This window comes from Carassius gibelio, chromosome B12 (genome assembly GCF_023724105.1).
Source record: "Carassius gibelio isolate Cgi1373 ecotype wild population from Czech Republic chromosome B12, carGib1.2-hapl.c, whole genome shotgun sequence".
NCBI lineage: Eukaryota > Metazoa > Chordata > Actinopteri > Cypriniformes > Cyprinidae > Carassius > Carassius gibelio.
In genome coordinates, this window is record NC_068407.1 from 18,607,114 (window position 1) to 18,620,505 (window position 13,392).

The following is a 13,392-nucleotide window of genomic DNA, read 5'->3' on the forward strand; positions in this document are numbered from 1 at the left end:
CCTATAGAGAAAAAAATAATAATAATAGTTGTCATTTTTAACAATTTGAAGTAATCAATCCATCAGCAATTTGTTATTCAGAAAGTTTATAAAAATAAATAAATAAAATAATTTCGTTCCTCCGGATCACGAGGTGGCGCACAAGGGCAACGTAACGTTTGTCTCTGCATTCATGTGGCCTCCACCGTAGTTTACTTCCTGTCCATGTGGTGCGTGTGTGAAGAGTGGATGCTTACACTTTTTATTTTATTTATTAAACTGATTTAACGTGACACTTTTGTGACGTCTTCGGTAGTTGAGTCGAATCATAGATCAACATGGGCCCGGTAAGTTAATATGTAAATATAAAGCGCGAGTGAGTAACGTTAGCGTTAATATCTCCAGCTTCTGTTAGCTTCACGTTTCTCTGCTTTACTTTCATTTAAATTAGTGTTTAAGATTAAATAACCCTTGTTTTTAAAGTATTAGTTAAAACTTCGTCTCGTCAGTACTAGTCTAACCTTTACTGTTTATCCTAATGTACTAGTGTATTGTATTAAACTAAGGTTACACTTTTTATCCCTGCGTAATTGTTTCATTATAACGTTACTATACTACATTTGTCCCTAATATTATAGTGAATAGAATTAGTATTTTATATCTTGAGGGGATTCCTTTGTACTAATCTATATTCACCTTTAATCTGAACACCGTTTATTTCTATGTAAAGTAACTCATTTTATACAGATTTTCAGTTATTGCTGTTTTTAACCCGTTAACTGCCACGGTTTTGATTTTCTAGCAGTTTTAGAGTAAAACATGTTTTGTAAAATATATTTATATAAAATATAAATATTTAAATTATTATATTTTATAGTTTCATAAACTTCCATATCTTTTCTGTTATATAATCAGCATTTATCTGTCAAGTGTCTGCTTTAAAAAGAGACCAAACTTAAGTCTGTGGACCAAAGCATTCAAAATGTATAACAAATGTATAAAGTTGGAAATGTCATTTTTACGTCCATGCTCAAAAAGTGGAACATTAAAAATCGAATCGAATTGATTTAGACTCTCTGGGGGAAAGCGGTAATGAAAGTCACGTTTTGGCATATGATATTCTGTTTTGCTTCATCTGTCATGTAAAGACCGACGTCGTCATGTCTTATGTATAATTGTAGCATACACTAGCATGCATTATTAGCTGTGCTTTTGTTTATCTTTCACACAAGGCTTCCAAAAAGAACAAGAAAAAGAAGCCTAGCTTCAGAAAATTGCTGAAGACCAGCAATCTGAAGCTAGAAAACAAGCAGAAGAATCGTCAGTTTAAGCAACAGAGCTCCGCTAAGAAACAGAGGAAAGAGCAGAGGAAACTTCGGCAGGCCATCACAGATGTCTCCCATAAGACCCTCAAACCCCTGGAGCGCTACAAGAAGAAACTAGGTGAGAGACACCGTCTTATATGAACTCTCATGCTGTGTGTTCGGAAGATTTTATAACACTGATGTATCATAACAGTCGGGGAAGAAGAGGAGGATGAGGAGGAGTTCCTGGAGTCTCTGCCTGTGGACATGATTGACGAGGATGACTTCGAACAGATCAGAGCCATGGCAAAGAAAGCTTCCTTTCTGACTCGAGACATCTCATCCTGGTAACCAGCAGCAGCACACTTGAAAACATTTGGAGACTCGTAGTCATCTGCTGATTGTCTGTTGTGATCATGTTTCCTCATGCAGCGCTCCAGCACATGCCAAAAAGCGTAAATCCGAGCAGCCGCTGAAGAAGTATGAGAAGATGCCCAGGAAGATGCAGCAGGAGGAAGAGAAGGAGCTCATTCATCTGCTGCCCATCAAAGACAAGAGCGGCCTGATTCCTCAGAGCATGGAGAAACCTGGTGTGTGTGTGTGTGTGTGTGTGATCACGTGACTTTCACTGAATGCTGCGGTGCTACAGAGGAGGATTTGGGATTAAATTTGTCTGATCATTTCCTCTAGTTGTTCCGGAGGCCGAGGAAGAGGAGGAACCAATCGACCAGGATGAGTTCAGTAAAGGTTTGTGTGGATTTTCTTGAAACCTTTAAATGGCTTTAACCCAAATTTCCAAACTCGAAGTTTATATTTTGATAATTTAGCTACACAATTGCATGCTCATGGTTCTCTGACATGCAGGTTTGATTACACGTATTATTTCATTTCTATATATTTGTGATTTTGTTTTAAAAATATCAGAGGAGGAACCCGAGAGCGTTCCATTGTTAACTCCTCAGGAGCAGCTAGAGCGCCGCGCTCAGACACTGACGGAGAAGAAACTGCGCATGGCAAGTCTGTCGTCTGCAGTGCTCGCCGATCCACATGTCAATGTAAGACAGCCCTTCACAGGCATCTTCTGGGTTTGATCTGGATCGTCGTCACATGTGTGATGACGTTCCTCGTGTGTTGCAGATCAAGAAGCTGAAGGAGTTGAGGGCGATGCTGATGGAGACGGACCCGTGCGTCGCCGTCACGGTCAGAAAGCTAGTCATGGTGTCCCTCCTGGAGGTGTTTAAGGACATCGTGCCGTCATATCGAATCCGACCGCTGACGGAAGAGGAGAAAGCTGCGAAGGTGTTACATTAGATTTCTTTGTGCATAAAAGAGTTGAGTGCACTATGAAAATATGTTGAAGCTAATAGAGCAACATGTCCATGTTTCTGGAAACCGAGCTGCAAGAACAATCAGGAAATGCTTGGATTTCTGATGGCAGACAGATGAATGCAGTGGCACATTTCTGGCCAACATTTTGGGCTCCCACCTGTGCTTACTAAAAATATCTCAAATTATGGTTTTAGGAGGTCTTAAATTTGGAGGATTGCAAAAAAAAAAACTAAAACGTAATTGCGAAAAATTTAATGCACATTCAAAGTCACACTGCAGCACTATTGCACATTTAAAAACGATTCGCATGCAATGAATATCACAAATTTATGGCAAACTACTGATGAATTGCATTCTTTACTTTATGGTGTTTATACTGTAATATATTTAACTTAGTTGGAAGAATGCATATTTTTAATCTCTTTCTGAGTGAGCATCTCGATTTTAAAGCACAGAAATTTCAAAATTAGGGATGTAACGATTCACCGCGAGCCGGATGAAAATCAATTCAAATATGTGACGATTCAAATCGGTTGAGATGCTAAACAATCACGATTCATTCAGGGCTAGGAGTTTATATGAATGCATGTCTGAAGGGAACTTACTGTCTTTAGAAAAGTCTAGATGGTATTTTTTCTTTTCATTTTGCCTCTGTATAATGCATATTAAAGTTCATAAGTACAGTGCTGATTTGTTTACAGTGGAAACCAAGGAAACCCTTTAAGCGCCACCTGCTGGCAGAGAGTGAACATGCATCTCCTTCAGCTCCTCTGATGTTTCATGCAGATTTTGTTTATGTATAGTTTCACAAAACTGAAGTCAAATCATTCTGTTTTTGCTTCAAATTTCAAATTTATCCAATCTAATTTAATTTTAAAAAATTGCTCAACTTGCATGTATGCTACATCTTTGGTAGGATAATGATTAAAATGCAGTGGTTGCCTCTAATTTTAAAAGGAAAGAGCACAGACAAAGCCTTATTTTGTTTATATGAAGAGATTTATTTTATGTTTTTTATTTGTTTTAGGGCTTGTTTTAAAATATCAATTTAGTTTTGTAATTTTATATTTGCATTATATTTAAAATTTGTCATTTAGCTAATGCTTTTATCCAAAGTGACTTAAAAATGAAGACAATAGAAGCAAACAAAAGGTGCAGCATTTTTTCCAAGCAGTAATAAAAGGACACATTTAATTTATAATTTGTCTTTAATATCATTCTGTTAAAAAAAAGTGAGTGAATCGTTACATCCCTTTTCAAAATAAGAGTCCTGCTGTATTATAATGAAATGTCCTTCATTGTCCCTCAAATGCTTTTTCTGGTCATTGTTGATATTTTTGGGTGCATACTAACCTGTATTTAACATTTAGTTCAACGTAAATCCTTGAAGCTTCTTCCTGGGCTGCTATTATTGAACTCTATTATATAGAAATTATAATAGCTTGTTGTCTTTCTTTAAACAAACTATTATTGTATGGGTAAAATCCATTATCAGTCTATCTCTAGTATGTGTGAAAACCATTTGCAGTTACCGTTTTGCAAGAATCTGACAAGTTATGTTTGTTTGAGTATGATTGGATTTGTTATACAGTATTAAATTTATTTGTGCACATCTTTAAAAGTCTTCAATATGATTAAAAAAAACTACAGATACACTTTATCTTTTGAAAGGTTTTGATTATTTCAGTTTGAGAAGTCAGCGGGTACATGCATAAATGCACAGAAGTTAAAACGGACCTGTTTGTTTTTAACAGTGAGAGTGAAGAATGCTCATACTCAAAAGAAGACAACAATATTAAAATGCAAGAAATAAATGCCCCATTCAAGCATTCTTTGTTCTCCGCCAGGTGAAAAAAGATACGCTGCAGCTGAGGGAGTTCGAGGAGGGTCTCGTCAGCCAGTATAAGTTTTACCTGGAAGATCTGGAGCAGACAGTCAAAGGTACACCAAGTGCTCTGTGCTCTGTGCTTCCCATCAGCCCACTGGTTCTCATCACCTCGTCTGATCTGATGCTGTTTCAGACTGGAAGCAGAAGAAGCAGAAGAGAAGTCAGGCCGTGTCTCTTCAGAGTTATAAAGGTCTGGCTGAAGTGGCCATCAGGTGCATCTGTGATCTTCTGGTAGCTCTGCCACACTTCAATTTCCACAACAACATCGTAGTGATGGTGGTGCCTCTGATGCGCGACCCCGACAGGAAGGTCAGTCTGCTAGCTGTGTCTGCTGGAAGGACTCAACGTTTGGAGCTTTGCTCAGCGTCTGGATGTGGTTGTTTTGTGCTCAGGTGTCGGAGATGTGTTGTGCAGCCGTCAGCAGACTGCTGAAGCAGGATAAACTGGGTCAGGCTTCATTAGCGGTGGTCAAGGTCATCTCAGGCATGGTCAAGAGCAGGAACTACAACGTCAAACCTGAGGTAAAGAGCTCTTAACAGTTCAGAGCACTTCTGTCTCATCTGTCAGTGCTGTGCAGAACCAACAGACCAAATGAACACTGAGATTTAGATTGAAATGATTTAGAACTTGTTTAACATTTTGGTCTTTTCTTTCCATTAAAGAACATGGTCAGATTTTGACTTTATTATTAGTAGTAGTAGTTTTATTGGTTTTTATTATATAGCTAAATATAATAAGATACATATTAATACACATTAAAATAATATTTTATAAAGTTCTTATATCCCTGCATTTATTAATAATGTTTTTAATTACTGTTATTTTTACCCTTTGCATCATAATTTGAGTTAAAATTATAGTATTTTTTGTTTTGTTTTAATATTTAATTTCAGTTCAACCAAATGAAAATGAGATGTATATAAAACAAGAAAGTATAGTTCACTATAGTACAGAGAAGTTGCACTTCTGATAAATTCTCTGATTTTATTGGTTCACGTCAAACTAAATCCGCAAGGGTCATGGTATCATTACTAAACTGTGACTTTAGCCATGTGTTAAGTTATGATTTTTGAGTTGTGAATGGCTGATATTTTACTGGTGTGTTGTGAACGCACAGGTGCTGAACTGTCTTCTCTGTCTGAGAATAAAAGAAGTGGAAATGAAGAAAGATACAGAAGATACTGCGCCGAAAAAGAAGTTCATGTCCTACAAGGAGAAGAGGACAAATTTGTCCAGGATGCAGAGGAAGGTCTGAACTGAGCTGAACGATATTTCACATAAATATAATGATTGGAAGTTGTGCAGAGATATGAGTCAGTGGTCAATAAGTAATCTCTTCTGCTCACCAACGATGCATTTATTTGTTGAAAAATAGAGTCAGAACGATTACATTTAAAATAACCCTTTTCTATTGGCATATTTAAATAATTCATTCCTGTGATGCAAAGCTTGATTGTTAGCATCATTTCTTCAGTCACCACTGATAATATACTTGTTCTTTGTGTTTCGTGACCTTGATCAAATCTTCAACAGTGGAAGAAAGCAGAGGAGAAGCTACAGAAAGAGCTTCTAGAAGCTGAGGCTTCAGAGAACAAGGACAAGAAAATAAAGTTGGTGAGTGTTGCTCCAGTCGTGTAGGAATGTGCCGGACCTCGTGTAATGTGTATTCACTTTGGCCCATCGTTTTATTCCAGCACACGGAGACGCTGAACATCGTGTTCCTCATCTACTTCAGAATCCTGAAGAAAGCTCAGAAGTCCATCTTACTGCCCTCCGTTTTAGAAGGCCTCGCGAAGTAAGAGCCACGTGATATGTGACCAGTGTTATTACACTGTAATAAAGCGTTCTTGATTAACGTGGTTCACACTGTTTCCTGCAGGTTTGCTCACTTGATAAACCTGGAGTTCTTCGATGATTTGTTGGCGGTGCTGTACGGTCTCATCACATCAGGTGTAAGTGTTTCTAGCAGGAGCGCCTGCTTCACCTCACGCTTCACACATTAACATCTCGCCGTCTTTCTTCTCGTAGGATCTGACGTATCGCGAGAGCCTTCACTGCATCCTCACATCCTTCCACATCCTCTCAGGACAAGGTCAGTGCTCCGCCACAGCTCTGCTATCACAAACATCTCGTCCATGCTGAGCTGAAACACGTGTGTGTGTGTTTGCTACAGGTGACGTCCTCCACATCGACCCGCTGAAGTTCTACAACCACTTATACAAAACGCTGCTGACGCTGCACGCAGGTGAGATCTCTAGAGATGCACCGACACTGGCTTATATTTCAAATATGATTGAAATATGACCCTCTGAAAACCATATATCAGGAGTTTAAACTAAAATGGTTTAAAATGCATGATTTTCACCACAATAATCATGATAATCAGATGTTTTCAGCAGGTACGAGCTGTAATGGTGCAGCTCTATTCAGGAAAAGGGGGCAGAGTGCAGCAGCTCATTTGCATTTAAAGAGACAGGCACAAAAACAGTGCGTTTCTGCTTCCACTCAATATAGGCATTTTCTAAATTATATAAGAAATGATCTGTGGGGTGTTTGGAGCTGAAACTTGACAGACATTCTAGGGACACCATAGACTTGTATTACCAGGGGCATATCAGGTGTCCCTTAAGAAACATTCACTTGAGATGTTAAAAGTACGAATGAATGCCTGGTTTCACAGACAGGGCTTAGACTGAGCCAGGATTAGACCATAGTTCATTTAGAGCATGCAAGAAGTCCTTCTTGACATGCCTTCGAAAGAACATTACTGGTGTGCATCTTGAGACAAAACAAAGGCACTGATATATTTTAAGATCAGTCAGTACATGTTTCTTTCAGTTGAAACATTTTAGTCTGGTACTAGGTTTAAGCCTCGTCTGTGACACTAGGGGGGTATATCTTGTTTCATGAGGAACTGAACAGGAAGTTTATACTCAAAACAAGACTTCTTAGGTCATTCTGTGACTTGATTTAAGGGTCTTTGGAGATTTGCACTGGAAATAAGACAAAATTATTAATAATGAAGTTTTGAAAAATGAATTTACCTTCATAAAAACTGCAGAAGTACTGGACTATTACTGAACATAAAATTCACAAATGTCATTAGCTGTTTCCCTCCATGCATTTTTAAGCTAGTTTTGAGATATTGCATAAGAGCACTGGATTTGAAACACCATGATGTGAAGAAAATATTTATATGCACACAAAAAAGAAAGGATATGCTCAAATGAGGCAGATTTTTGAATTCTTTGGGAAAATGTATGCATGATCTGCTGGCCAAAAAAAATCTGTTTCAATTTTTAGAAATTGCATCTAAATTTCTTAAATAATTACAAAGGAATGGCCAGTAACACATTAAATGTGAAATGTTGAAGTAGAAAAGACTGACTGACAAATCATGTTTTATAGTGCATTTGACTAATCTCTGTTTACTGTCTAAAATATTGGATTATTTCTAATATATTTATTGTTTGAGTTAAAGTCTAAGACACCTTGTTTTCACCGCAGGATAAAAAAAAATGGCATTTGATAACAGAATTTGTTATCTCTCAATTCTTCTGACAATTACCTTTATAATGTCTTTATTCTGTGCTGGAAATGAAATATAGAGATTTGAACTTGCAAAAGAATTCTGAGAAAAAAAAAGTCAGATTTGTAATATAAAATGCTAAATTGTGAGATAAAAACTGAAGTAGAATTGTGAGAGGAAAAGTCAGTCTTTTTATTCTGTGGCAGAAACCGGTTTCTATAAAGATATCATTAAAATGATTTGTTACGATTACGTCCCAGGCTTGTTGTGCATGATTGCATTTGTTGTCATTTCATCTGCACAAGTAAATATTATTTAGGAAATATCATGCCTGATGCTCTGTCAGTTTCTCAGGAAGGGAAGGTTTTGTTCTCTTGAACACATCAGGCGGGATGTGTAAATGTTTTCTGCAATAGTGTTTGTTTGTGGATGGAGCTGACTGTTGTCTTGGATGGGCTGCAGGAGGAAGGAATGAGGACACGGCGATCGTGCTGCAGTGTCTGGACATCATGCTGACCAAACGCAGGAAGCAGGTGACTCTGCAGAGGGCGCAGGGCTTCCTGAAGAGACTGAGCACGCTCAGTCTGCACCTGCTGCCGGACTCCAGCGTGGGCATCCTGGCGGCTAACAGGACGCTGATGCATGTGAGCTAGCACCGCTGCTCCTCCTCCATCTCTCTGAACTGTGAATGACTTAATTGTGTGTGTGCTTTTTGTGTAGGCCTTCCCTAAGTGTGACATCCTGCTGGATAATGAAATGCAGGGCAGTGGTGTGTATCTGGCAGAGCTGGATGTGCCCGAGTACTGCAACCCTCAGAACACGGCACTGTGGGAGCTTCACTTACTGAAGGTGTCTGTCACTCACTCACTGACGATCAGATTCAAGCATTTAAAACATAAACTAAATTAAGTTGCACCTTACTGTAAGTTATTGAGAGGAAAAAAAAACGCCTTTTATTATTTCATTCAAAACATTCATAGACATTATAAACATTTCCTTTCATTCTTCAAATATAATGGTGTTCAGAACAGGTATGCAAAAGACATTAGTGATAGTGGCAAGACAAAATGAATGTATCTGAAGCAGAAGGCTGTTGTTTCAGAGACACTTTCACCCCATGGTGAGGAAGTTTGCAGCTCATCTGATGAAAGGTGCTCCTAGTGAAGGGTCCGGTGCGCTCAGCATGGAGCTCAGCAGAAGGTACGGAGACCACCGCCTCTTTTCACTGCTTCATTTGGATTAAGATGGATATGACTATTTTTCATTGTGTTTGTCAGGACTCCAGTGCAGCTGTTTGAAGACTACAGTGTTAAAGACATGACCTTTAACCCTCCTGTTGCAGGACCTTCCTCAAAGAAAAAGGTCTTTTCTTTATTTTCAGTCAAACTAACAATGCTTTGAATAGGTCTGTCGTGTAGTTTTATCTTCTAAATATTTCTTCCACTTGTGTTGCAGGAACATTTCACAATCGGTGATGCGTTTTTAGATTCAGAGCTGAAGACGCTGATTGATGCTGCGCTTCAAAACGAGAGCGAGCAGACGAGTCTAGACTTCACGTCACAACACACAGAGCCGGAGACATCAGTGACTGTGAACTAGAAACTTTTTTATCAGTTTGTGTAAAATAAATGCTCCACGATCCCAGCAGTCTTTGAGTTCATCACAGGCACTGATGTGAAAGTAGCCGTTTCACCAAACATGGATCATTTTTCAACACTATTTATTGATGAATGCGGTTGATTCAGTGGTTTCAAGTAAACAATAATCCAATATTGACATCACAATATTGACGATACATTCCTATAGAGCTTTATGTGTGCTGAAAACCATCACTAGTAGAAAGGTCAACATGTTTCGAGTTCTTAGATTGAGTAAAATAACAGTATTGCGTCACACTAAACACTTGCCTGTTCCAAACGAAGCGATGGGAAATATACATTGAAAAGACATAATGCTGTAGTGGACCACAAATAAAATAACACTTCAATAGTTCCTACAGTCACTTAAATGTCAAAATATTTAATATCTTTAAAGACAGTGCTAAAAATCTAAATTACAAAAATACATACATTCCACTTGACTACAGTACGGACAGGCTGAAGGAACATTCATGCCCTTACAAATAAATAAATGCAGATTTCATAATTATGTACTCTCGTTCATATGTACATGTCTGGAAAAGTACAGCCGACCTGGGCTATAAAGTTCAATAAATTATGAAAGATTTCATTTCAAGAAAGAAAATGGACCCCTTAAAGTTGAAGAAGAAAGCAAAGCTTTAGGTGATTCAACTGCTATGCAGTGATTTTAAAATCACATGAATATATTATAGCAAAATGTAATTTAACACAAAAAGAGAACTGGCTTTCAATAATTACAATAATTATATATCTTAATGTATTGATTTTAAATTAAAATATTCCCAAACAAGCAATACAAGTGCCAGTGAAGATCTCGAGATCTCCATAAATGCAAGAATAAAAATATTTTAGAAATAATTATTTGCTCTGCAGCTGTAAATGGGGAAATAAAAACAAAAGCAAAAGTGCAACAAGAACGAACTATATAAAACATTACAAGCTATAATAAAATAAAGAAATAAATCAATAACATACATAAAAAAAACATCATTTAAAAGTGACGTTTCTTCAAAAGCTTGTTTTTGTAATACTGGTAATAGATTCGAGGCAGTTTACAGAAAGGTACCGTTCAACACCTTGCATTTGTCATTTTTTCTGCTGTTGGTCATTAAAATGCAGTGCAGGACGTGTGCAATAAAAGCCATCGAATTCAATTAGCTGCTAAAATATGCAGAACAAATCTGCCTCGCATCTTTCTAAACATCTTGTGCACATTTGCTGTGAACTCCAAACAAATCACACCAGATTAAATAATCCTAAAGTTTGGAAATCAATCATTTTACTTCTAAAAACAAGAAAGAAGAGTAGTGTTAAACGAATGTGCTGGGAGCAGTATGCTGCTTGATTTCATTTCTGCCAATCCAAAAAGGGGATGTAAATAAAGTATTTAAAAAGCTTTCAAAATAGCTGGACTTGAAGGTAATGTGCAAAACCACAAATAAAAACTCAAATGCATACAGATGCATTCACTTACAGTACTGTTAAAAAAGGAAAAGAAGTACAGAAGTGAGGAGAAACTGCCTTCATCTGACATCCTGCTGAAGTGACTGAAGCCGTGCTCGACCCATCAGCAGGTCATGGTGTTCTGCACGGGACGAGCTCAGGGGCCGTCAGGCTGGACACTGGAGGTGCTGCTCGGGTCTGGACTCATTTGTGCAGCTTCCAGTTCCTCAGCAGCGGGAGGGTCCAGGGGGACGGGGCAGGGGTGCGATCGCTCCGAGAACCTGAGTGTCCCTCAGCCATCCAGGCCTTCATCTCCATCGACAGAGAATCTGATTTCATCCAAAAATGAAAATTACATCACTAATGACTCACCCTCATGTCATTCTAAAAAATGTTTAACAAGTGTCTTACGTGCAGCAAGACGCCATTTATTTGATCAAAACTATGTTAATATTGTGAAATATTATTACTGAATTTCCAGCATCATTACTCCAGTCTTCAGTTTCAGTTGACATGAATCCAAGTGAGGAACAGACATGCAGTGTTTTCAGATGTACTTGAGCTCCTAAGGTTTCGTCTCATTTTTGTCTAAAGTTTAACAGGCTCATATTCACTTGCAGCAAACTATACATGGTCGACTCTGACTGAAGTCTATTAAATATTACATGCTACTAATCATTTTTTACTGATGGTAAAGACATGGTGCACTGTTAATTAATAACATTAGTTCATGACAGATAAAGAACGGCAGATATCAACCAGCAGTCACCTCTGCATCTGGGATGACTAAATCATACACAAAATGAACATTTCAATCTTTCTTAATGGGAACAGATTTAGAATATACAGAAAATAGAATTCCATCGCTTGGTCACCAGTGGATCATCTGCAGTGAATGGGTGCCGTCAGAATGAGAGTCCAAACAGTTGATAAGAACATCCCAATAATCCACACAACTCTAGAACATCAACGAATGTCTTGTGAAGTGAAAAGATGCATGTCTGTAAGAAACAAATCCTTCAGTTTGAACTTTAAACTGTAACTTCTGGCCAAAATACAAGTCCATAATGTCCAGTGAAAATGTTCATCCCCTGCTGTCCACCAACATATTTTATAAATGCGTTGAACTGTTTGGGCTTTTCTTAATGTTTTTGAATGAGTTTCTTACAAACACACAGATTTCTCTTTACAAGATTTTAATTGATGGACTGGATTGCTTTTTATCAGCTGTTTGGACTCTCATTCTGACGGCACCCATTCACTGCAGAGGATCCATTGGTGAGCAAGTGATGCAATGCTACATTTCTCCAAATCTGTTCTAATTGACAAAATCAATAGAATGGATGAGTATGTTCATCAAATGTTCATTTCTGGACAGCAGTTGAATGTGTCTATCTGATTTCAGACTGACTGTGATATGTGGTGTGTTAGTGTCTAGTACCTCGTGAGAGCTCCATGCACTGCACACACACACTGCAGAGCGTTCCTTCACTCCGAGGCCTCTGGCAGAGGCACCATGCTGGGACATGCAGCCTTCTCTTCCTTACTGTGTGTCGACTCGTGAGCCGCTGAGCCGTTCGTGTTCGTGTTCACAGTCAAGCTCCGACTCCGACCCGTCAGCTTCCGTAACTCACTGGCAAAAGACACGCCCCTCCGCTTGTCCTCACGAGCCATCTGAGAGACAGTTCAGGTTGAATAATCAAATCAATCACAGTATACATCAAAATTTACTTAACACAAACAAAATAAGAATAACTGAACTTTTAGGCCTTATAAAAGGTTTTCTAAAAAACATGTCTATAGGAAATATTATTTTTTTTATATAATATTTTTGTCCTAAAATGTGCTAAAATCTACAAATAATTTATAAAATTTTATTTTATAAAGATGTATAAATGTCTCTTTTTCAATGCAATCTACACACACACACAAAATGATTCAATAATCAACAATGATAGAAAAATGTATGGAAATTAAAAGAAAGAAAAAAACTGTAAAAAACGATTCAAAAATAGGGAGTCAATGAGATGTTTTAGACAAAAAAATAAAAATAAGGATGCAATAAATTGAACAAATACATTTGTTACAAAAAAATGTTTAAAATAAATGTCCCTATTCATTAAATAAATTAAAAAAACATGTCTAAAAAGAAATTCCTCACAAATATTTATCTGTTTTCAACTTTGATAATAATCAGAAATGTTTCTTGAGCATCAAATCAGCATATAAGAAAGATTTCTGAAGGATCATGTGAATCTGAAGACAGGAGCACATTTTTTT

At 37.7% G+C, this 13,392-nt stretch overlaps 2 protein-coding genes across 13 annotated transcripts in view; one reads left to right on the plus strand and one right to left on the minus strand.

Moving 5' to 3' along the window:
- Nucleotides 1–159: 159 nt before the first annotated feature.
- On the plus strand, nucleotides 160–9,673 carry noc3l (NOC3-like DNA replication regulator). Its single transcript, XM_052570529.1, has 21 exons — nucleotides 160–326; nucleotides 1,212–1,422; nucleotides 1,498–1,630; nucleotides 1,716–1,873; nucleotides 1,974–2,030; nucleotides 2,208–2,338; nucleotides 2,421–2,582; nucleotides 4,460–4,553; nucleotides 4,634–4,809; nucleotides 4,893–5,021; nucleotides 5,618–5,749; nucleotides 6,034–6,114; nucleotides 6,195–6,295; nucleotides 6,380–6,452; nucleotides 6,529–6,592; nucleotides 6,674–6,745; nucleotides 8,492–8,673; nucleotides 8,750–8,878; nucleotides 9,132–9,229; nucleotides 9,307–9,391; nucleotides 9,485–9,673. Exons 1-21 carry the CDS (start codon nucleotides 318–320, stop codon nucleotides 9,626–9,628), a joined length of 2,421 nt encoding a protein of 806 aa, XP_052426489.1. The 5' UTR covers nucleotides 160–317; the 3' UTR covers nucleotides 9,629–9,673.
- A 355-nt stretch (nucleotides 9,674–10,028) lies between these two features.
- The window catches only part of plce1 (phospholipase C, epsilon 1), a 76,303-nt gene continuing 72,939 nt past the window's right edge, over nucleotides 10,029–13,392 (minus strand). For 10 of the 12 annotated variants that reach the window (XM_052570518.1, XM_052570523.1, XM_052570519.1 and 7 more), the window contains 2 exons: nucleotides 12,660–12,786; nucleotides 10,029–11,441 (listed from right to left, as the gene is read on the minus strand). In XM_052570518.1, the coding sequence (XP_052426478.1) occupies nucleotides 11,317–11,441; nucleotides 12,660–12,786 (252 nt within the window). In that variant the 3' untranslated portion in view covers nucleotides 10,029–11,316. Of the gene's footprint in view, nucleotides 11,442–12,553; nucleotides 12,787–13,392 lie in introns of all 12 variants that reach the window. The other 2 variants (XM_052570524.1, XM_052570522.1) reach the window with 1 other exon arrangement.

What these genes read in the sequence shown, in the direction of transcription:
- noc3l (XM_052570529.1), top strand. An exon ending in GCGCTACAAGAAGAAACTAG is followed by an intron (nt 1,423 to 1,497) that starts GTGAGAGACACC and finishes GTATCATAACAG; the next exon opens with TCGGGGAAGAAGAGGAGGAT. An exon ending in ACTACAACGTCAAACCTGAG is followed by an intron (nt 5,022 to 5,617) that starts GTAAAGAGCTCT and finishes GTGAACGCACAG; the next exon opens with GTGCTGAACTGTCTTCTCTG.